At 47.1% G+C, this 24,145-nt stretch overlaps 1 protein-coding gene across 7 annotated transcripts in view; it reads right to left on the bottom strand.

Moving 5' to 3' along the window:
* Nucleotides 1-24,145, bottom strand: part of shank2 (SH3 and multiple ankyrin repeat domains 2) — a 314,619-nt gene that overhangs the window by 72,690 nt on the left and 217,784 nt on the right. For 4 of the 7 annotated variants that reach the window (XM_023950566.1, XM_023950561.1, XM_023950563.1 and 1 more), the window contains exon 15: nt 12,917-12,998. In XM_023950566.1, the coding sequence (XP_023806334.1) occupies nt 12,917-12,998 (82 nt within the window). Of the gene's footprint in view, nt 1-12,916; nt 12,999-13,617; nt 20,857-24,145 lie in introns of those variants that run through there. The other 3 variants (XR_002872450.1, XR_002872449.1, XM_023950549.1) reach the window with 3 other exon arrangements.

The raw sequence follows: 24,145 nt of genomic DNA on the forward strand, positions 1-24,145 counted from the left end.
TGTGTTTGTGAAAGTTTAGCGTGGGTCCGCCAGTTTTGGTCTCTAGGGAAGCAAGTCACGCTGACCACGTGGTGCAGACAGAGCCAATCAGACCCGTCGACGCATCCGAAAGCAACTAAAACGTCCCGTCATTGGTCAATTAGGCCGGGAAGACGAGAGATGGCCACGACCATAGAGGAAGCGATCTGCGGAGAAATATAGAAAATAAAGCTAAAATTAGCTGATTTCAGACCATTTTCTAATCCGGAAAGCGATTTGTCCGTAGAGATCAGGTCTTTATTTCCCGGAAAGTACGTTCGGTTTGCTCAAAAACCCGGATTTCCGGGAATTCCCGGAAGACTTTCATCACTGTGTCATACACATTTGTTCGATTTGTGTTGAACAATAAAGTTTGAAAAAAACACACAGAAAAGCCTGTCAGAAGCGTTGAAATAAACGTTCTAACAAATAAACAGTTGGAATCTTTTTCCTCTCTGATCACACGACAATTGTTGCTTTCCATTTGTCCATGGCTCATCTGTTCCTTCATTCCTGCTCTGTTTACGTCGGCTACGGTGGCCCGGTGGGTCCAGATGTTCCGCTCCGACGACGGATTGTATTCAGGCTGAGGAATCTGATTGGAAACGAACCCAGACCACCTCCAAAGGTGGGTCACAGAGCGGTTCCTGGTCCTGGACCAGAGAGTCCTCTTGGGTGGATTCAGACTGAAAACTTGTTCCAGATTATCGGGAAAAGCGAATTCTGGTTCACTTAGGGAACCAAACGTGTCCAGTCTGAACACACCCTAAAAATGGTTTTACTGAAACTTTTTCACAAAAAAAGCAATCTAAGTTAAAGTAAGTCTTTGAGGGAGGGGCAGGACTCCAAACCCAAGCAGGAGCTTGTTTCATGGCCCTCTGGTGTTACGTAAACCACCAGCTGGCCTGCTGTCTGAGCAAAGGTGGTGAGAAACAAATAAATGTTTTAAAAAAGGGTTTAAAGCGTGTGAGATGATGTAGTTTTGTGGATGTGGGCCTGTTGTAGTCCAGCGGTTAATCTTCTCTGATCTCATATCCTGACATCAAATGGAAAGAAGTTGTTGCCCAACAGCAAACCCTGTGGGTTTCCAAACATGGATTTCTTAACCTTAAAGCCCACTACATTAAATAATTGACAGGAAATTAATTTTTTTTAAATAAGATGTTTAAAAGGAAAGGAGTGGGGGGCTAGGTACGGGGAGGGGGGCCCTATTTATTTATTAATTTTTATTTTATTTATTTTTAAATCGTCAATGCTTGTTTTTATATTTTGTTGTGTTTTAATGTAAAGCACTTTGTGTTATATTTTTATATGAAAAGTGCTTTATAAATAAAGTTTGATTTGATTTGAAAAATACGTATTTTTAATGAAAAGATGTTGCAATATGATTTTTTAATGACCCTTAACATGCAAATATATTGGGATGAGTGTTTAGGAAAAAGCCTCTTATTTCCCCACTGTCTCAAATTTGATCCACACATGTTTAACATGCTGTGACTGGATTGTAAAGAATTAATTATCAACACATTTTGCACTGTTCATCACAGCAAGTAGTCATTTAAAAAAATGAACAGCAGATGAGTTATTATCACTATAAAGTTTTTAAATTAGTAAAACTTTTCCCACCAAAAGGGTTTTCAGGGAAGCAGTCATTTTGAAATGAGCAGGAAAAGCCCTTCTACTGCCTCTAGTGGAGTGATGATGAACTACAGGGCAGAAACCATGGACCAAATGGGATTTTAACCTCTGTGCTATCCTAGGCACTTTAACATTGGGAGTGGGGTCATGTAGACCCACTAGACAGTGCTCTGAACCTTTTTTCTTCAATGATTTGTGATCTTCACTGGTGTCCATGGATTACATGAAATCTTTCCACCTTTATCCACCTTTGTCATGGTAGGGAGAACATGTCAATGTAAGGGGGGGTCATCTAAGATAGCACAAGGGTTAAACAAACAAGCAGTTTCTTGATTTAATGCCAAAATATGTTTTAAATGTTGTTTGTAAATTCAATAAAATTTTAGACATATTAGAAACGTTTTTAGTGTTCTTATTCCTATTCGAGTTCTCATGGTAGATGGTGATGGTGCAGTTGTTGAGGAGAACATCTAGATTCGGTACTTCATGTCATAAACGTTTTTGACCCGCGTTATAAATGTTTGATATTTGTCTTCACCATTTTCTCAACCAAATCTGACATTCAATTAATGAGGAATCATCCTCGTCATCATCATCATCATCATCAAGCACCTTCCACCACCAGCCAAGGAGGCCCAAAGTGCGTCACGTGTCACGTGACATTGACGTGTCATGTCACGTCAATGTGAGGGTGGGGTCATCTGGACCCCATAGAATAGCACAAGGGTTAGTAACGTTTGGATCAGGCAGATGAGATGGTGGTCTCAGAAATGTGTGGATCAAATATGATACCAATGGCTAGAGAGGGTCAAAGCTGGACAGCGCAGTGACAGACTTCGTTACAGACGCAGGTATAAAAGCACTGAGGAATTTATTCTGCAGTTTTGAGGTGGATAGAAATTCACAAAAAATAAGTCTTGAAAACACGAAACTTTGGATATTTTCTGAATAATCAATAGATATTTCTCACAAAAGATTACTTTTAATTTTAAGCCTGTAATTATTTTTGGGAACTTTCTACAATAGTTGTAGAATTTAATTAGTACATTTATTGTATTTTTAATATTAATTTTTTACAAAAAAAAATCTTTTTGTCTAATATTTAATGCCATGAAGACACCAATGACCTGAAAAGCTGAAAGACATGAGGACACAGGAAGTGTTTGATTATTATTATTATTATTATAGTTTGTTTTTCTAAGAAAAATGTTAAAAACAGAAAGCGGAGGTTCCTAAAGAGGAAGTGTGGTTTTTGGAGTCCATGCTCCCCTGATCCTGGTAAAGACATAAAAGGTGTTTTTGAAAATGTGCTTAAGTTCAAGGAACATGCATATTTGGGGGGTGGGGGTGCAGTTTTAGTATATGGGACTCCTCTGTAGATCAACTTTGGCGCATTTAGGACCCGTCAGGAGTGAGGGGAACACTCTGTGCTCTTCTTCTGACCACCCGGTCCGCCTGCAGAGGCCGACCCGCACTTCTACACCACACTGAGCCTTCCATGGCTGCAAAGGTTCAGCTGGACGGTTTCTGAAAAACCCTTCATCAGGTGATGCAGCTTCTCAAGAGCGAGATCACTGCAGCGGGACAGGCAACTCCTCTGAGTCTGACTCAGCAGTAAGCTGCAGCAACTGACATCGTTTCCACAGCTCTAAATTTGTTCGCTCTAACTAACCTCCCACTAATGTTTCTCCTTTTTTTTCTGTGCACAGAAGCGCTACGTTCCACGTCAGATTCCTGCAGCGGTCATGGACGAGCAGCGCCGATCGTGAGGCGCATGTCCACGGGTAGGGCCGAGCTGGGTCCTCCAACTCCAGGTGGCCGCCGTAAACGTGAACTGCTCCGCTTTCATTAGGCGTCAGGCTCATTCTCAACAAACATATGTGAGGAGAGGCGAAAAAACAGAGAGAGGGAAGAATGAACCAGGAGAGAGCGCCGCGACTGCCGTCCTAGCAACAGTTTCCCTAGCAACACAATCTGTCTAGAGAGGAATGAGGCCAGCACTGCTGACACACTGAAGGTTACCTCGAAGCCTTCCACCTCTCACTTTAGCTCCTATGCCGCCGCCGGCGGTCACTCTTTCACCCAAAATCTGACCCAAGCTCCACTTGATCCACTCAGGTCAGCGTGCACGGACAGCCAGGCACGTTTTAGCTGCGTTTCTCCCTTCAACAAGTCACAGGAGGATGGGAAAGTGATGCAGCTGCTTGTCAAAACGAGGCTGAAATGCAGGACACGGCGCTAAAAAAGCCAGATTGGATGAAATGTGAGTTCCCTGAGTCTGTGCTGGGACGTGGGCGGCTGCAGTGTATTTTTAGCCCAGAGGTTCTCCCTGAAATGCTTTAGTTGTGACATTAGAGGTGTCATTTGAGTTTGAAGGCGTCTCAGTGGCCACAGGGAGTCCCTGAGCTTCTTCCTCGGATGCCTGATGCCAGAGACGGCGTGAGCCGGGAGCCCAACAAAGACCTTTGACCTGCTAAAGGCATTCCCTCTTTTCCTCTTCATCTGCTGCTGGTCCGGTCCTTCTATAGAATTTTAGAAATCTTTGTGGCCCATGAGTTGAAAAGTTTGCCCTACCCTGATCCCTTTGCTGAAAAACAGCCCCAAAGCATGATGCTTCCACCCCCATGCTTTACTGTAGGTCTGGTGTTCTATGGAGACAATTCAGCATTCTGTCTCCTCCAAACACGATGAGTAGAGTTCTTACCAAAAAGTTCCACTTTGGTTTCATCTGACCATAGGACATTCTCCCAATCCTCTTATGGATCCTCCAAATGCTCTCTAGCAGACTGTAGACGGTTATGCACATGGACTGGCTTTAGCAGGGGGACACGTCTGGTCTTGGGTTTGAGTCCCTGGTGGTGTCGTGTGTTACTGATGGCAGCCTTTGTTTCCTTTGGTCCCAGCTCTCTGCAGGTCATTCAATAGGTCCCCCATGGGGTTCTGGGGTTTTTGCTCACCGTTCATGTGATCGTTTTGACCCCACGGGGTGAGATCTTGGGGGGAGCCCCAGATGGAGGGAGATTATCAGTGGTCTTATATGTCTTCCATGTTCTAATAATTTCCCCCACAGGTGATTTCTTCACACCAAGCTGCTTACCTGTTGCAGATTCAGTCTTCCAGCCTGGTGCAGGTCAACAATTTGGTTTCTGGTGTCCTTAGACAGCTCTTTGGTCTCCATAGTGGAGTTTGGAGTGTGACTGTTGGAGGTTGTGGACAGATGACTTTATATAGATAACCAGTTCAAACAGGAGCCATTAATACAGGTAACCAGTGGAGGACAGAAGAAGTTCCAGATCTGTGAGAGACAGAAATCTTGTATGTTTGCAGATGACCTAATACTTATTTTCCTCCATAATTTGGAAATAAATTCTTTAAAAATCAGACAAAGTGATTTTCTGTATTTTCTTTTCTCATTTTGTCTCATAGTTGATGTTTACCTTTGACCTTTTGAACCCTTGTGCTATCCTAGGCACTTTAGCATTGGGAGTTGGGTCATCTAGACCCACTAGACAGTGCTCTGAACCTTTTTTCTTCAATGATTTGTGATCTTCACTGGTGTCCATGGATTACATGAAATCTTTCCACCTTTATCTGTTACGGGGAGAATAGGAGGTACCCAGGCGCAGAGAGGAGTGGAGGCAGGAAGATGCAGGGAATGGAAGGTTTAATAACGTAAACTCGAAACTACAAAACAAAACCACTGCAACAGGCAGGCAAACTCGAAAAACTCTAAACCGGGGAACGACACAATATGGACCAACACAGGAAGAAGGGAAGGACAGGACTTAAATACATACAAGGCAACAAGACACAGGTGGAAACACTCAGGACTGATGGGGAAGGGCAAAACTCGAAACAACAACAGAACAGGAAGTACTACAAAATAAAACAGGAAATCAAGGAACAAAACACAAAGAAACCGAAACCGTTACATCACCCCCCCCCCTCAAGGAACCGCACCGAGGTTCCTTCCTACAGTCCAGGAGGGGGGGGCCTGAAAGGCCAACATGAGGGCCAACATAGTCTGGAGGGCGTCCGGGAGGCCGCGTATTCCGGCGTGGCGGGTCAGGAGGACGGCCGGGAGACCGCGCAGTCCGGCGCGGCAGGTCAGGAGGACGGCCGGGAGCCTGCTCAGTCCGGCGAGGCGGGTCCGGAGGGCGGCCGGAAGGCAGCGCTATCCGGCACCGACAGTCAGACCAGCAAACGGCGGGTGGCTCGGGTTCAAAGTCTGGAGCTGGTTGTTCGGGCTCTGGGTCCGCGGCTGGCGGCTCCGCGGCTGGCGGCTCGGGGTCGGGGTCCGCGGCTGGCGGCTCGGGGTCGGGGTCCGCGGCTGGCGGCTCGGGGTCCGCGGCTGGCGGCTCGGGGTCGGGGTCCGCGGCTCGGGGTCCGCGGCTGGCGGCTCGGGTCTGGGTCCGCGGCTGGCGGCTCGGGGTCGGGGTCCGCGGCTGGCGGCTCGGGGTCGTCGGCTGGCGGCTCGGGTCTGGGGTCGGCGGCTGGCGGCTCGGGTCCGGGGTCCGCGCCGCGGCAGGCGGCTCGGGTTCGGGGTCCGCGCCGCGGCAGGCGGCTCGGGTTCGGGGTCCGCGGCAGGCGGCTCGGGGTCCGCGGCAGGCGGTTCGGGGTCCGCGGCTCGGGGTCGGGGTCCGCGGCAGGCGGCTCGGGTTCGGGGACCGCGGCAGGTGGCTCGGGTTCGGAGTCCGCGGCAGGCGGCTCGGGTTCGGAGTCCGCGGCAAGCGGCTGGGGTTCGGGGTCCGCGGCAGGCGGCTCGGGTTCGGGGTCCGCGGCAGGAACGGAAGGGGTGGCGTCCGGCAACCTCCTCGGAACCGGAACCGGTCGTGGACGGTCCGACACCCTCCTCGGAGCAGGAACTGGAGGAGTTGCGTCCAGCAACCTCCTCGGAGCAGGAACTGGAGGAGTTGCGTCCAGCAACCTCCTCGGAGCCGGAACGGGTCGAGGTGCGTCCAGCAACCTCCTCGGAGCCGGAACGGGTCGAGGTGCGTCCGGGACCCTCCTAGGAGTCGGAACTGGAGGAGTTGCGTCCAGCAACCTCCTCGGAGCCGGAACGGGACGTGGTGCGTCCGGGACCCTCCTGGGAGCAGGGACGGGAGGAGATGCGTCCGGCACCCTCCTCGGAACCGGAACGGGAGGGGGTGCGTCCGGTACCCTCCTCGGAGCCGGAACGGGACAGGGTGCGTCCGGTACCCTCCTCGGAGCCGGAACGGGACAGGGTGCGTCCAGGTTCACCTCCCTGGACGCAGGACCGGGTTGGGGAGCTTCCAGGTCCACCTCCGGAACCACGGCGGGACGCCGAGAAGGGCGGCGGCGACGACGGCGGCCCCCTCTTACAGCCAGTCGACTTCCGTTGAAGTAGGAGGCGGGGAGCTGACCCTCCAAAGTCCACTGGGACTCAACCCCCTCCTCCTCCAGGTAGGGGTCCTCCCACAGCCACAGGTCCTGGTCCAGAGGGTCCAAGAAGGACCGATGCCGGAGAACGTCACGCTCCAACCAGGAAACAGGGGAGGACTTAGAATGGGGGCGGCGGTGATGTGGTCGACCCCCCTTACGGCCAGGCGACTCCCCTTAAAGTCCCTGTAGATCTGGGAAGAGCCAGGGGTCCACCAGAGACAGGTCCCCTCTGCTGGGTACTGGTAAGGCTGGTCCATAATGTTACGGGGGGGAATGGGAGGTACCCAGGCGCAGAGAGGAGAGGAGGCAGGAGGATGCAGGGAATGGAAGGTTTAATAACGTAAACTCGAAACTACAAAACAAAACCACTGCAACAGGCAGGCAAACTCGAAAAACTCTAAACCGGGGAACGACACAATATGGACCAACACAGGAAGAAGGGAAGGACAGGACTTAAATACATACAAGGCAACAAGACACAGGTGGAAACACTCAGGACTGATGGGGAAGGGCAAAACTCGAAACAACAACAGAACAGGAAGTACTACAAAATAAAACAGGAAATCAAGGAACAAAACACAAAGAAACCGAAACCGTTACATTATCCACCTTTGTCATGGTAGGAGGAACACGTCAATGGAAGGGGGGGGGTCATCTAAGATAGCACAAGGGTTAAGTGGGATAACCTGCACATTTGGTGGCTGACTAAATACCTTTTTGGGCTACTGTCTGATCTGATATGATTTTCGTTACAGTGGAGTTTTTTTCTCACTTTTATTTGTTCTCAGCTTGACTGTTTTCCTTCATTATTAGAGTGAACCGACCAACAGGTGGTTCAAGGGGCTCAGGTGTTTCTGGGCCTCGTCACTCCTGTTTTAGCTTTAATCTGTTTTCATTTGTTTCTACAGTCTTGTCCCTTTTTTATATTTGTGAACGTCTAAATGTGCACAAACCAGGCAGAGCTGTGGCTGCACAGGATGTAATCCATGGGGAGATTTTTCTGAGGCCGATCCAAAGCACACTGGTTCAGCCGTGGCTCTTGTAAAGCATTCAGCATTTGATAAAAGTCTGTATTATTTCTGTTGCAGCCTATTGACTGATTAGGAGCCATTTTATTAAAGTAAGTCTGACATTATTTTTTGATGCACTGTAATGGAATGGATTGATGGAACAGACTGACTCTCTTTAAACATCTTGGAATTTCTGAGGAACCCTTACAGTAGGCCTGAAAGTCTGAAAGCGTTTTTTAGAAATAGTATTCTCAGTTTTCGTCCTTGAGCTTTGAATCGCTCCAGAGAAATCCAAGTTTCTTGTGCCGATATAAAGCTGTGGAAATGTTAGCGGCAGATATTGGTCATTTGGTGAACACAAACTACTGAGGAATCTAAAAGGCAGGAGGAGAAAAAAACTAAGAAGCTGTGTACTTTGGAATGACATCTGTAATGTGGAAAACTACAGTCAGTTTGCTTTAAAATGTCTATTTTTAAATTACTTATTTAGGATGTTTACAGTAGAAAGGTTACCACAAACAACCAATGGGACGGTTTTGCCTGTACGGTTACGTTTTCCTCTCTGAAATCTAAATATGAGTGTGAATGAAAGGGTTACATTCCACGTACGTACACACTTTAAGTGTGTTCAGTCGGTGCTTCGACCGGTTCAGAATAGTCCGTGTGGCCCTCCATCCTGCTTGAACACACAAAGCTGGAAAACTCCTCCTGCTTCATGCAGAATTCAATGGCACGCATGAATTTTTCAGAGCACAGGAAGGCTTGACATGAGGGCCTTCAGTCAGCGTTAGAGCAGCGGTCCCCAACCCCCGGGCCGCGGACCGGTACCGGCCCGTGGGGCATTTGGTACCGGGCCGCACAGAAAGAATAAATAACTCACATTACTATCGTTTGATTTATTTCGGAATCTGAAAGATGTTTTATTTAGAAAAATTGCCCAATTCTCTGTTCCATCCGTCTATGTCACCATTAACGCAGGCCAAGGCGCTCGTCTCGGTCACGTGACAGGATACCGCTAAAATAAAACCCAGCAGCTCGCAAAATGAGTAAAAACAAACGTCTTTGGAAAGTTTCTTTGCCAAGTGGAAAAGGCCCAGCCAAGAGACAGAGGAGGAGCCTTCAACTACCAAAAAAGAAAGAAAGCTACATTTAATAGACAGTAATTCTTTTTAGCACCATGAGTGTGGGAAGGTAGATGACAGCGGTGCGATGTACAATGACATGGCTGTCAATTTAAAAGTTCAAAGCTCGTCTTGTCTCCTTCATCGAGGCGTTGCTACAATAATCCTCTGCCACATCTTAAAGACCGGTCCGCGAAAACTTTGTATGACGTCATACCGGTCCGCAGCGTCAAAAAGGTTGGGGACCAATGGTTTAGAGAAAAGCTCGTATGTCTTCATAAAAAGAAAGAACAACATGACTGCGGGTGTTGTACTGCGCGCAAACGGTCACACAAGCTAAAATCAAGTGACTCTTTTGTTTTCTGGTGAGGTCATCTTTGGCCCTTTAATACCAATCATGCCCCTGGTTCACATTCTGTCCTCGACTTTTCCTTCCCCCTTCAGTGAGAAATGCTGAAGATGGTTCACCTTGACCCACATTGAGCACTAGGTGGAAAAAATACCGCGTGCAGCCTCCTTACAGGATTCTGTCAGAGGAGATCATACGGAAATGTCACGGACTCCTTCACTGCCTCATCGCAAACGTATCTCCACAGCTGAGACTTAACTGCTGCAACCTGATGTTTACAGTTTACAAGTCCCCAAAGGCCGGCTGTGTCCCCAATACCGACAATCTTCTTCTGGAGTTTGCTGTCGGGATTTTACAACGTTTTCTCCAAAAAAGACATCATTAAAAACAACCCCGGCAGTTTTTGGGAAACAGTCTCTGGCCTGTGCGTGTCGGAGCACCCATGCTTTCATTTCTGTGAAGATTCTGTCTGATATTTAGATGGTTCAGCCCCAGGCCCTCCGCTTTCTTTCCAAACTTCTCCCCTGTGATAAAATTTGATTGTTTATTGTAGGTGTATTTATTTATTCATCTCAGTTCCTGCCAACAAAAATGTTTGCATATGGTTTTCAGTTAGGATGTAGTTTAATGTTTTTTGTGTCATATATGTTCAATAAAAATTTGTTGGGCCCCAAATTTAAAAATTTGACATTTATGGTTTTAAAGTTTGCAAAACCTGAACAAACAATGGCAGCCACAGGAGCTAAAGGAGCAGGGCAATGTTTGTTCATGGTATTTATAAAGTCTGTCACAGAAAAGTCAACGAGCGTAAGCGGTAGTGATCGCTGTGCACAACTTCTATCTCTGTGGTCGTTAACCATAAAGGTTTGAGGCTCTTTAAGCGGCCTCTGTGGGGTTAGCATGCTGTTGCTAACATGTTAGCATGACGCTAACAGCAGTCCTATAAAGTTGCAATTGAGCGACTAATGCTACTGTAAGAGCAAACTAATTCTAAATATGTCTACAAAAATGTCTGTGGATGAAACACAGAGAGAAATCTCTGCTCTTTGATTTTGTTTTGATTTTTCACCAGGATTTTAATTGTATACTGTATAATAATAATAATCACTAACTGAGTTTCATAAAATAGTCAGTAATAATAGTAAAAGTAGTAATATGCAACAATTATCAACCCATCAATAATTTTCATGGTAATTTTTCTAATGAATGGATTGAGCTGTTCCATTAAAAAGATGAGTTTGGTCCGTAATGTTTATCATACAAACACTTCAACTGTGAGAGGCAGAATTTAAAGAAACATCCAGAAAATCACATTGTTTGATTTTTAAAGAATCCAGTTATGTGATGGAGCAGAAAATAATGTCTCAAAAACAAACAAGATTTCTGTTTCTCACAGACCTGCTTCTTCTTCTTCTTCCTCTTTAGACGCTCGTCTTTTCTCCACTTCCTGTATGAATGTCGCCTAACTGAACCTGTTCTCTGTAGACAGACACCTGTCCACACCCTTAAACAGACCGGACATGTCAAACGTTCTCCATCTGAATGATCAAGAGGAGGATTGGGAGAAGGTCATGTGTAGAAAGCAGAGTTTCCTCCCACAAACACCATACCCACTGTGGAGCACGGGGGTGGTAGCATCATGCTTTGGGGCTGTTTTTCTGATCCGTATGAAGGAAAGGATGGATCCATGTATGGTGTGATTTTGGACAAAACCTCCTCCCATCGGTGAGAACATTGAGGATGAAACGGATATTCCAGCAGGGCAATGACCTCAAACGCATCGCAATGACAACCAAGAAGTGGCTATGTAAAAAGCAATTCAAGGTTTTGGAGCGGCCTAGTCAATTTCTGGACCGCCATCCAATAAAGATGGAGGGAGTTGAAAGTGTTTTCCAGCAACAGCTCCAAAACATTACAGATCTTGAGGAGATCCGTGTAGAGGAATAGACCAAAATAGCAGCTACAGTTCAAGCCTGCTGAAGACCAACAAGGAAAACTTTGACATCTGCCATTGACAATGCTAACTTGATGAAAAGACAGTATGTCTGTTTACAGATGTGCTTACAAATTATTCTCATAGTGATATTCCCTTGGTGTGGATAGAAAACAACTTTCCTAACGGTTTCTGTTTCAAGAATAACAAAATGTTAAAGCTGTATCCCTTGTGCTGTCTTGTGGGGTCCAGATGACCCCACCCTTCCAGTGACGTGTTCTCCCTACCATGACAAAGGTGGATAAAGGTGGAAAGATTTCATGTAATCCATGGACACCAGTGAAGATCACAAATCATTGAAGAAAAAAGGTTCAGTGCAGTGTCTAGTGGGTCTAGACGACCCAACTCCAGATGTTAATGTGCCTCCAAGGCCCTTTAACATCTGGAGTGGGGTCATCTGGACCCCACAAGATAGCACAAGGGTTATTTGCTTTCAGCTTGACATGTTGCCCGTTGGATCTAGCTCATGGCGTAGATGTAGGTGACAAAAGGATTCTGCTAAGGGTACAAAAATGGCTATCAGCAGTTCTGCCTTTTCGCCACAGCTGTCTGCAAACAGAGGTGTAGGGAATCACTTCCACAGCTCTGCAAACGGTGTTCAGCTTCTAAAAGGCTTTTCTTCAGAGAATGGCTCCGTCTGAACCCCCACACACAGTTTATACTTACATCTGCACTCCAGCACAAAGGTCACATAGGATACATGAATGACTTTTTTGTAAATTTTATGACTTGTGGAAAGCCTTTAAATATTTTATTGTCTTTACTTCTGCAACGATGGACTGAAGAAGTTGCCTTACAACACAGCTTTGCCACGTAGCACTTAGTGTAGATTGCGCCCATGTACTGGTACGTTCGGCTCTGTAAGACACTGCATAGCTAACAAACATAAACTGTTCCTGTGCTGGGTTCAGACATGGGCTAATGCTTTTTAACGTTCACATTTCAACAACGGCTCTTCTGTTTGGATGAGCCTGATTTTAAAGGACTAGTTCATAGAAGGGACTATATGAAGCTGCATTTTCTCTTCTCTTACATAAAACAAACACACATAACCCAGGGTATACATGTACCCTCATTTGTAATGAAGCATGCAGTGAAGTAGATGTGACAGCAGAGAAGAGATGAGAGTGGAGCAGAAGAAGCGACAGCAAAGACCCGGGGATTCAGCGTCAGGCGCTATTAGAACTTTTCCCTGGTAGTAGACATACCAACAACAGCTTTGGTTTTCTTCAACAGATTTAATCTAACCCCTGAGAAAATGAACACTTTGAGAATAACGTCTTGAAACAAACCTGGACTTCCTTTAAGGGACAGTTTGTCTTGTTGTTCAAACCTACAGTCGATCTGATACAAACCGAGAAGGTAAGTTGCAGTGACGACTTACCTGGAGGCATCAAAGCTGTCATAGGAGCCCACAGTGTAATGTCTGAAAAGCTTCCGTCTGTCAGCGCGATCCGCACGAGAATCTGCCAAATCACACAAGAACAAAATTAAACCGTTTTAGTCTGTAACAAATACAAACTCATCCATCCCTTCACCTATCTCTCCATCAACCCATCCATCCATCCATGGACTCATCCATCAATCTTCAAGTTGGACACCAATAAGGTTCTTGGGTGGAATCTTATCTGGATGTCTGGATCACTTTAACTAACCCTACAGGACTGAGTTATATACGGTAAGCCTTGAATTAATAATAATATTATTGGATTAGATCTATCTGTGCTTTTCCAGACGCTCAGAGCGCTTACAATGTGTCCACCATTCATTCACTCCTTGTTCATACTGATGGTAAGCTACAGATGTAGCCACAATAGCCCCTGGCAGCCACTGACAGGTTCCTCTGACCGGGACATTCATACGCATTATACCATGGTCCGGTTGAATACTCGATTCTGATTGGCTGCTGGGTGTGCATTAAAACCTGATAACCGCACGGTGAAAAAAGAAGTTCGGTCAGCTAGCTTAAATGTTTTGTATCACTGCGTCTGCTTCTTTAAAACAACCTTTTGCTTCATCCTTTGGACAAAAACAAGCGGTAAGAAGAGAACTTTCTCTCTGAACTGATGCTTTATTCAACCCATCGGGACGATCAGCATATATATTGTTGGGGAGGACTGTGAGGAAGGAGGACTGTATTGCTGATTCGGGTTAGGAGTTTAACCGTAAACAAGATGGGGTGTCGGTCAGGACACAGGGAGGAGGAAAAAGGAGAGGTGACTCCACTTGTCAGACGTTCTGCATTTATTCCTTTGCTGAATATTCCAATTTAGTCTGTAAACAACAAAAATCCTCTCATCACTAAATAAATAACACAAATAGCCCTGCTGTAAATACATAAATTACATAAAACAAGAAAACTGACTCAGTATGTCATTATGAAATAAACTCCAAATAGGCAAAATGATAGGTAAATTGGCAACCTCCAGAATAGGCAAAATATATAAATATATAATCAGATTTGCTTTAAACCTCATAGAAACAGTTACAACAGTGACACCTAGCGGCCGAGAAAAATAACTGCACGAAAAAAACGAGCGAAGCATATAAAACAATGGATTCAAACACTTACGTTTTCTCAGTTACTTAATATTGAAATACAGCAACTGGAATGAACTGTGGTGTTAGACAAGGTTTTTTTGGCAACTTAAGTCTCTCTCTCTGCTGCTGGTCCAGAGCACATGGAAACAGGAACTAGCTCAACAAATCCAGAAAAACCACCGAAGAAGAAAAGGAACTCGGCATCACTTCCTGTGATGTCATCAACAATGGGCTGAGCCTTCACAACAGCCGCCCCCAAATGTGCAAGGCACATTTGCTTCAAATAAACATAAAGTGCAAACTGAAACTAATCTTCCCCAGATGGCAATGCAGGTAACAAAACTAAACGAGCAACGGGTCGGGTGTACACATGTCCATTTATCTCAACATCAGCCGACCGGATGTGTCCATCATCACTCTGATGAATCTTAACTCTTCCTATGGGCCAGGAAGCTCGGGGCAGCTGAGAATCAACTAACATGATCACTGCACCCATGTAGAGTTCTGGGGTGGCTGAATGCCATTTCTGCCTGGTCTGCAAGGTGGGAAGGTATTCCCGAAGGAATCTTGCCCAAAAGTGGTCAGCGAGCACCTGTGAGTGCCGCCAACGTCTCTGACTCAGGATCTCAGTGTCTGGATAGACCACCTGAGGCAGCGATCCGTCAGGCCGCCCCATCAGGAGACTGTTAGGTGTCACAGGGTCAATGTCTGCCACGTCCGCAAAGACGTAGCCCAGAGGTTTAGAGTTAAGGATCATCTCCACCTCCAAGAGCACAGTGAGAAGCACTTCCTCGTAGACTGGTTGGGCTCCAACAGATGTGTATAGGGCCGTCTTCACAGAACGAATTTCCCGCTCCCACACACCACCAAAATGTGGAGCTGCTGGTGGGTTGAAGTGAAACCTAATTTTCTGCTGAGCAAGCTGTTGCTGTAGGGCAGGTTCCATGCTTGTAAAGGCCTCCTTGAGTTCACGTTCTCCACCTTTGAAGTTGGTCCCCCGATCAGACCAAATCTCCGCTGGTGTCCCACGTCTGGCGATGAATCTTCTTAGGGCCATGAGGTAGGCGTCCACGTCCATGCTTCTCAGGAGATCCAGGTGCACTGCTCTGGTTGTCAGACACTTGAAGATTATTCCCCAACGCTTTTCATGGCGTCTAGCCACTTTAACCAGCATTGGACCGAAACAATCCACACCAGTGGAGTAAAAAGCTGGCTTGAATATTCTTAGGCGAGCAGCTGGCAGGTCTGCCATTTTAGGGATGGCTGGTCTGGCCCTCCAGCGCCGGCATTCCACACAGGTGTGTTGGTATTTGCGGATGGCCTCCCTGCCACGTAATATCCAGAATGATCTCCGCAACTCCGCAAAGACCCGCTCTGGACCTGGATGGTGGAGGTCTTGGTCGTACCTTTTAATCAGCAGCAGCGTAACTGGATGTGTCGGATCTAGGACGATCGGGTGCAACGTTAAGTCACTAAGGCCCTCTAACCGACGCAGCCGACCACCTACTCTTATTAGGCCTGATGACTGGTCCAGCTCAGGAGAGAGGGTAAGTAAGCGGCTGCTAGATGAGACTGACTTCCCTGCTGCTAACAGTTTGTAGTCCTCTGGGAAAGACTCTTGTTGTGCCTGCTGTATGACAAGTTTCTCCGCTTGGTGATACTCTTCGGCGATCGGAGGAGAATCTGACGGGCTCGATGCATGGAGGGCATGGACTTTAGCCTCGATGCACTCCTGCCAGGTCTTGTAAACAGTAGCATTTTGGCTGCTTGGTGAAGTAACTGCTAAACCACAGTAGGCAGTTTTCCGAAGCTCTGTAGAGTCTTCCTGTGGCTCTGTGCTAGGTCTCTCTGGCCAGGTGTCTGGGTCTTGGAGAAGAAAAGGAGGTCCTTGTGACCACCTATTATGCTCTGTGAGGGCTCTTAGGGGTTTCCCTCTGGTCAGGTCATCCGCCGGATTGTTGACTGAATCCACATAGCGCCAGGTACCATTCTTTGTGAGCTCTTGGATCTCGGCTACTCTTCCTCCGACAAAGACCTTATAGCGACAGGATTGTGATTGCAGCCAGGTTAAAACTGTTGTGGAGTCGGACCATAACACCATCTGATTCACTGTCCTGGTGAGTTCTTTCTCCAGGACATGAGCTAGTTGGGCAGCTGTGAGGGCAGCGCAGAGTTCCAGACGGGGAATCGATTGGACGCGCTTAGGAGCCACTCGTGATCGTGCAAGAATGAAGGACAGGTGTACCTCACCGTTGCTGTCTTGAGTTCGCAGGTAGGCCACTGCTCCGTAGGCTTGCTCAGAGGCATCCGCAAAAATGTGGACTTGGTGCGTGGTTTCTCCTGAGGTTGTACTTACAGGCACATAAGGCCGTGGGAGAGACAGCAGAGGTAGAAACTGAAGCTCTGCCTCCCAACTGGTCCAGGCTTGAAGTAGTTCTGAGGGCAGGTTGGAGTCGTCCCAACCACGTTTCTTGTCCCATAACTGCCGAATGATGAGCTTTGCGCGGGTGGTGTAGGGCAACAGATAACCTAAGGGATCATACTGTGATGCTAGGACTTTGTAGATGTTCCTGAGAGTTGGTTTCTCATAGGTCACGGACCTATGTTTGTAGCCCAGGGTGTCTGTCTCCCAGTTCCAACTGAGGCCAAGGGTAGATTCTTGTGGATCTGACTTATCTTGTGCGAGCCACAGCTCCAGGCTCTCAGATCTGGCATCTTGAGGTAAGTGGCTGAGTACACTTGCATCGTTGCAGGCCCACTGGCGTAAATCAAAGCCTGCTGATGCTAGGAGGGCTCTTAGACGATCCACGAGGGACTTGGCTTCCTCTGATGAGTCCAGACTCTGTAAGCAGTTATCAACGTAGAAGCAATTTTCCACTGAAAACTTCAGGTCCTCAATGGGATGGCTCTGATCTGCGACGAGGCGTTGAAGAGCATAAGTGGCACAGCAGGGGCTGCATGTTGTTCCAAAGGGAAGGACCTGCCACTCAAAAACTCTCGGAGGTTCATCCACTCGTAGGTCCCGCCACAGGAACTTGAGGAGGGGGCGATCGCCAGGAAGGAGGCGGACCTGGTGGAACATCCCTTTGATGTCACCACTAACTGCAATGGGGTGCTCTCGAAATCTTAACAGGACTCCAAGCAATGAAGCCCCGAGGGTGGGGCCCGGTAGGAGGAACTGATTCAGGGACTGTCCATGGTACTCATGAGAGCAGTTGAAAACCAGCCGGGATTTCCCATTGTGGCTAACAAGATGATGGGGAATGTACCACTCCTCTTGGTGAAAGGTTTCTTGAGGGACTTCCTTCACAGCACCTGCATCTATGAGTTTCTTTATTTCTTTCTTGTACACCTCAGCTTGTTCTGGGTTCCTCAGAAGGCGTCTCTCTGTGCTGCGCAGCAGAGCCAAGACAGAGTCCTTGGGTGCAGCTAGCAGTGGCATGTCTGGGTGGCGCAGTAATGGGGTGGCATATCTGTTGATGCCGTTCACCTCTGTGCGGATTGTATTGGCTTCGAGCATGTCCACAGCCTGTTGGTCCTGTTTGGAGCGAACAACTTCCTTTTCAGGTCGGTACGGCACGGTGTCCATTTGCCAGAGCCTCTCCACATGCTTGTAAAGCTCTTCAAACTTTGGTGGGGATGAGGTAAACAGGCACTGCACTGCATTGGTAGGCCGCCCCGTCAGGTGAACTGGGCCTTGGAGGGTCCACCCTAGTCTTGTGTGAACTGCTGCTGGGCTGCCGGGGGGACCGAGTCTGACTGGCTCAATTGGTGTGATGAGGTGAGGCTGGTCAGAACCGATAAGGAGGAACGGTTCTGCATCTCTAAGAGCAGGGATAGGAAGACCACGTAGGTGGCTGAACTTCTTCTGCAGGCGTTCAATGGGATAGGTGTGCTGGGCTAGGCTGAGACGGTTAGCTGTAAAGGCACCCTCAATCTTGTAGCTGGTGTGAGGCCGAGCCACTGAGGAGATGTGGAAGGTCACAGCATATCCATGCAGGACCTGAATATCCTGTCTGACTGTGCGGAGAGGAAGATCTTCAGGTGTCCCCTTAATGCCCAGAGCTTTGGCTGCTGTTGGTAGCAGCATGGACCTTTCAGACCCATCATCCAGAATTGCAAATGCGCTCAGGGTCCGTCCACCATAATGGATGAGGATGGGAACCACCTTCAGCATGACTCGGCTTCCTGCTCCTGGTCGATCTAAGTAGAGGGTGTTGGAGGCAGAGCTGGTTAAGCAGCTTTCTTGTTTGGCTACTTCATGAGAAACTCTTTCAGTCTTTGCATTAATCTCATGAAGGGGCAGGAGATGCTTTCCATGGCACAAGCTGCAAGGTTTCTTTAATGTGCACTGAGCAGCAAGGTGGGTTCGTGCACAACGCCAGCAACGCCTATTGACTTGAATCCAGTCTTTTAGCTGCTCTTTGGAGAGTTTGGCAACTTCACCACACTGACTGAGATAATGTTCATCGCTGTCACAATAGGCGCAGTACACTTTACTCTTAAACTTCTCTTTCATGTAACCAGCTTTAGATGACAAGGTTGGTTTTGACTCACCAGCGCCATGGAGGACCATCACACTTTGTTTGGCTGTACGAGTCTCGTTCTTCATGCTCGGCCTGTCTCTGGAAGTCTTTGGAGTGGTTTGGTTGTCAAACCCTTGACACCAGGACTCATAGCGTAACCACTCTGACAGGTCAATTAAGGTGTGGCTGGTTCCTGCCTGCTTAAACTGGTGTCTGCGGAAATCAGCACGCTGTTCAGGTGGAAGCTTGCTGAGGAGACGTGCAACGTGTGATCCACAGTTCAGTTCAACTTCAACTTCAGGGCCCAAGGTTTGCAGCAGCCCCACCAGAGACTGTATTTGGAGGGCAAACTTCTGAAATGCAGCAATATCTCCACGCTTCACTTCCGGTGCATCGAGAACACTGGCTATCTTTCTGAGGGCAAGTTGATGGGGTTGGCCAAACTTATCATGGAGAGCTGCCAGTGTGTCGGTGTAGGGGGTTGGAGAGTTCAGATAAGCATCCGCTATAAGCCTGGCTTCTTCCAGCTTAAGGTGGTCTACTAATACTTGGTATCTGAACAGTTCGGTGGTGTTAGCAGGAAGCAGGTTCTCTAGGGCTATGCGGAGCCTGGCAAACTCACTGGGGTCTGGATTTGTGAACTTAGGAATGGTAGGTTGAGGACCTCTATAGAGCTGTTCAGGTACTGCAGGTGGCATGTGGGGGTTAGCAGGCTGAATGCGTGGTGCTGCCCTCATAGCTGGAGATGGGGGCTGAGTTGGCTGAAAGAATGACTGCTTTGTATTTACAGAGGCTGCAGCCAGTGGTATATGTGGTGGAGGAGGAGGAGGCCACTGGGGGGAATTATCAGAGTCTCTAAAAGAGTAATATGCTTGGTTACTTGCCCCTTCAATCTTTAGCTGCTTCATATCCTGCTGCAGGTCTTCTTCAGGTTCAGGCCAGGGGGGAGGATCAGGCCAATCACTCTCCTCCTGAGGTTCTAGCTTAGGAAAGGATATCTGGGGAACTTCAACTCTGAGATGTTGAGCTGGACTGTGGGACTGAGCAATTTCTGATTTCAGTGTCCGAGCGACATTGATTAGCTCTTTGATCTCGCTTCGAGCTTCGTGCAGGTCCTTTAAGCCCGACTGGATCCACTGTTGTGACTGAAGCAGCTTGGCATTCTCCTCTTGAATAGCTCTGATCTCTGCAGAGAAGTGGGGGCCGTGGTGTGCTCCAGCCTGGTATGAGCGTGTGGGTGCAGACAGCGTTTCCCATCCCCTATTTCTCCTCTGGAAGCAGCTTGGGGCTAGCTGAGGCGTCTCGGAGTGAGCAGCATTCTCCATGAAGCTTTCTGAGGGAGCTTGAGGTGGTTGGAAGAAACTCATCTGGGCTGGGTCCTCTTGCAGGGGGGCGAGAGTCCTCAGTGGCGGTGGTGAGCTCCACTGTGGTAGATCTCTTGGCTGATATCCCACATAATCTACTTCATAATCTTGAAGTCTGACAGGACGTCGAAACTGTCTCTTGGGCCTTACATCAGGGTGCATCTCTTCTGCGAGATCCATCTTGAGTACTGTTAATCCGGCTCGAAGGACCAGAATGTTGGGGAGGACTGTGAGGAAGGAGGACTGTATTGCTGATTCGGGTTAGGAGTTTAACCGTAAACAAGATGGGGTGTCGGTCAGGACACAGGGAGGAGGAAAAAGGAGAGGTGACTCCACTTGTCAGACGTTCTGCATTTATTCCTTTGCTGAATATTCCAATTTAGTCTGTAAACAACAAAAATCCTCTCATCACTAAATAAATAACACAAATAGCCCTGCTGTAAATACATAAATTACATAAAACAAGAAAACTGACTCAGTATGTCATTATGAAATAAACTCCAAATAGGCAAAATGATAGGTAAATTGGCAACCTCCAGAATAGGCAAAATATATAAATATATAATCAGATTTGCTTTAAACCTCATAGAAACAGTTACAACAGTGACACCTAGCGGCCGAGAAAAATAACTGCACGAAAAAAACGAGCGAAGCATATAAAACAATGGATTCAAACACTTACGTTTTCTCAGTTACTTAATATTGAAATACAGCAACTGGAATGAACTGTGGTGTTAGACAAGGTTTTTTTGGCAACTTAAGTCTCTCTCCCTGCTGCTGGTCCAGAGCACATGGAAACAGGAACTAGCTCAACAAATCCAGAAAAACCACCGAAGAAGAAAAGGAACTCGGCATCACTTCCTGTGATGTCATCAACAATGGGCTGAGCCTTCACAACATATATATATATATATATATATATATATATATATATATATATATATATATATATATATATATATATATATATATATATATATATATATATATATATATATATATATATATATATATATATATCGCTGAATCTTGACTGCAGTGGTGGTGCTGCACAACACGGACTGACGTGATGCGCCGAATCCCGTAACATATAGTCCACTTTTTGTGAGAAAAACGATCCAAATCGGAAAAAAAAAACAAGAATTAAGGACTAAAACCTGGTTAATATGTATTGCTTTTGTAACTGACCATGGTATAAGCCGGTTAACGGCCTTCGAAGTGTGCGTTATTACTTTTTAACGCACCTCGCAGACGGTTCAGGCTTCCACGGTGTGCGTTAAAAAGTTATAACCGCACACTTCATTGGCCATTAACCCTTACTTCACACACCAGCAGTGCCACACTGGAGGCAGGGATGGTAATGTGTCTTAGAGGTAAGATCCTAAGCCCGAGCCCGAGTCAGAACCGGGTCGGGGACTTAAATGACAATCATTACGTTCGGGTCGGGCCGGGCCGGGCTTCTCTCTTGCTGACTTTTTTAATAAATATATTGTAATGGCTGCAAAGAAGTTCCTTAGGCGGGCGGTTGTCAAACAGCCCTTTATTAATCCTGTAAGTCAGAAGCGTTACCGCACGAACCGAAAGGCACATCCAGCTTCTTCTTACTCAGAGGGAGAACGTTCACCGAACGCACACACACACACACACACACACACACCCCAACACACACACACACACACACACACACACACACAGGTAGACCCTGCCCCCTCTATCCTACCAGCCACCAGCCCACCGTTGATTGACATACACTGTGGTCCAGCAACTGGCAGAAAGAGGGGGGCGCCGGCCACCCGCAGCTCTGCGCACGTGTCGTGAATGTAATCTTCCCTCCGCAAGTCGGCATTTATTTTGTTTAAGTATCCCTGATATGGAGCAGCAGGAAGTCAAGGATAAACTTCAGACAGGGGAAGTGAAAAGGCAAACTCGCAGCGCCGCGGCTGCAGTATTTCTCTGCGTAATTAAGCGAATGCGCATCATCAAGATCTCTCTTTCACTCTCTTTGTCTGGCCTCTTATTCTGTGTTCCAGGGTTATTTCGTTGTGCAAATGCATTTATCATGATCATGAAAATATGTTGATTATTTTAACCTTAACCCTTGTGCTATCCTATGGGTTCCTGATGACCATTGATGTGTTCTCCCTACCATGACAAAGGTGGATAAAGGTGGAAAGATTTCATGTAATCCATGGACACCAGTGAGGTTCACAAATCATTGAAGGACAAAGTTCAGCGCACTGTCTTTTGGGGTCTAGATGATCTCACTCCCAATGTCAAAGTGCCTAGGATAGCACAAGGGTTAAATCTTGCATTTTTTTCTGCCAAAAATACTATGGGATAAATTGAAATTTCGGGTTTGCTTCAAGCTTGGGCCTGTTACATTCCTTCCAGAACCCTCTCGTGGTGTTCAACACCAGTCATTGTGAGCTTTGCTTTTCACCGCTAGGTGGTGGCATTTCCGGCAGGAAACCTGGCAACTCTCCTACCTTTCCACACCGAAATGGATCTAGGACACAATGAAAGATGACTGGGAGTGGGGATCGAACCGCTGATTCTTCAATCATTGGCCGACCTGCTTGTGATGTCCGTATTGCTTCAGAAAGAACAGGACAACCCACTCGTTCCAACCTCGCTGCATCTAAGTAGGCTCCTGTTGTTAATTAGCTTATGGGTGGATTTCATCTATACTCTTCCTGTTTTCACATGCAACGTACCCTGTGTTTTATCTGTTTTTATTCAGTCTTATGTGGAATTTAAGCACAGGAGAAAACGCCTGTCAGTTTCCATTTATGTCAATTCACCATCAGAAGTGACTGAATTCACTCATAATTTGTCTCAGAGTTGCGTTCAGCCCCCCAAACAAGATCTGGAAAAATGAGGTGATTTTTATCAGGAGCCAGTCAGCCTTCGAATAGAAAACACTGATGCATGTTGAGTGTGAACTAACTCACATATCTGTGCCCCTATACGACCTGTATCTGATCTTTTCATGACAGTCTGAACGACACAGATCCGATCTTTTCAAATGTGACCCAGGCCACTTGAGTATGTGGTCCTGAATCCGATACGTATCCGACCTTTTGAAATGTGACCTCCGTCTGAACGGCCACATGAATCTGACCCGTACGTCATCGATACGCTACAAACGTCATCATTCTGCGTTGAAGTAGGCGGGAACGAGAACATAAACATCAATCATGGCGTACGATGCTGCTGAGACCAGTCAGTGGAAGGGAAGCAGGTCACCGATTGGATTCATATTTGGGGTGACAGCTCTATTCAGGCCAAACTCAAGGGCTCTCATCGCAACCAGGCGGTTTTTGAAAACATTTCTTGCTAAATGGCCGAGCGTGGTGTTGAACCTTTCCCGCCATGACTTTTTTTTCCTTTCCGACCGTAGTCAGAAACGCGGGGGACAGAAGGAAGATCCTCCCCCGGGGTTCACTTCCCCGTTGGGACCCTCAGATTCTCCAGAGTGGGTTAATAAAGAGTCAATGGTATTTATTCTGGGGGGAGCCTTCTTTAATTACCGTTCTCCTTCCTCCGTAACACACAAGCGGGCCCACACTGACCCCCCCCCATTCTCTACCTCGCCACACGCGCTCTCTCTTACACACACACACACATCCCCATTCCACCAAAGTGGGTCCAGATGATCCTGGCTCCAATTCCTTCTTAAAATGAGAAGATTGTAATTGTGCTGGCTTATTCGTGAAAATAAATGTATTAATGCAAAAAGAGCTCCGCTGTTGACAACACTGTTGTTGACATCCATTGTTAACGTTAGCTACTTCCACAAATAACAGTGACGTCGTTCACCGTTGAGGACTCTTCTGCGCATGCGGGTCACTTCTGGGTCACACAGGAGATCACAAAAGTTCGCATTTAATTGGAAATGTGAACGGCCTTGCAAAAAAATCGGATTTTCTCAAAAAATCTGAATTGAGCATTAAGCGCTCCAATGTGAACGTAGCCTTTGAGGGGGAGAGGTTGCCGACCCCTGACCTAACATGATGCTGCGTGGCGGCTCATTGAGGAATAGTCTGAAATGTTTTGCAGAAAAGAACAGTTTCTGCGTTGCTGTTATAGAGTCAATTCTAAAGTTTCACTCAATAACAAGACTCCATTCACCAGGGCGAAATTTAATTTAAACACGGTTGCATCTGTTGTTGTTTTAGAGCA

The sequence above is a fragment of the Oryzias latipes genome, chromosome 3 (assembly GCF_002234675.1).
Source record: "Oryzias latipes chromosome 3, ASM223467v1".
Taxonomy (NCBI): Eukaryota; Metazoa; Chordata; class Actinopteri; order Beloniformes; family Adrianichthyidae; genus Oryzias; species Oryzias latipes.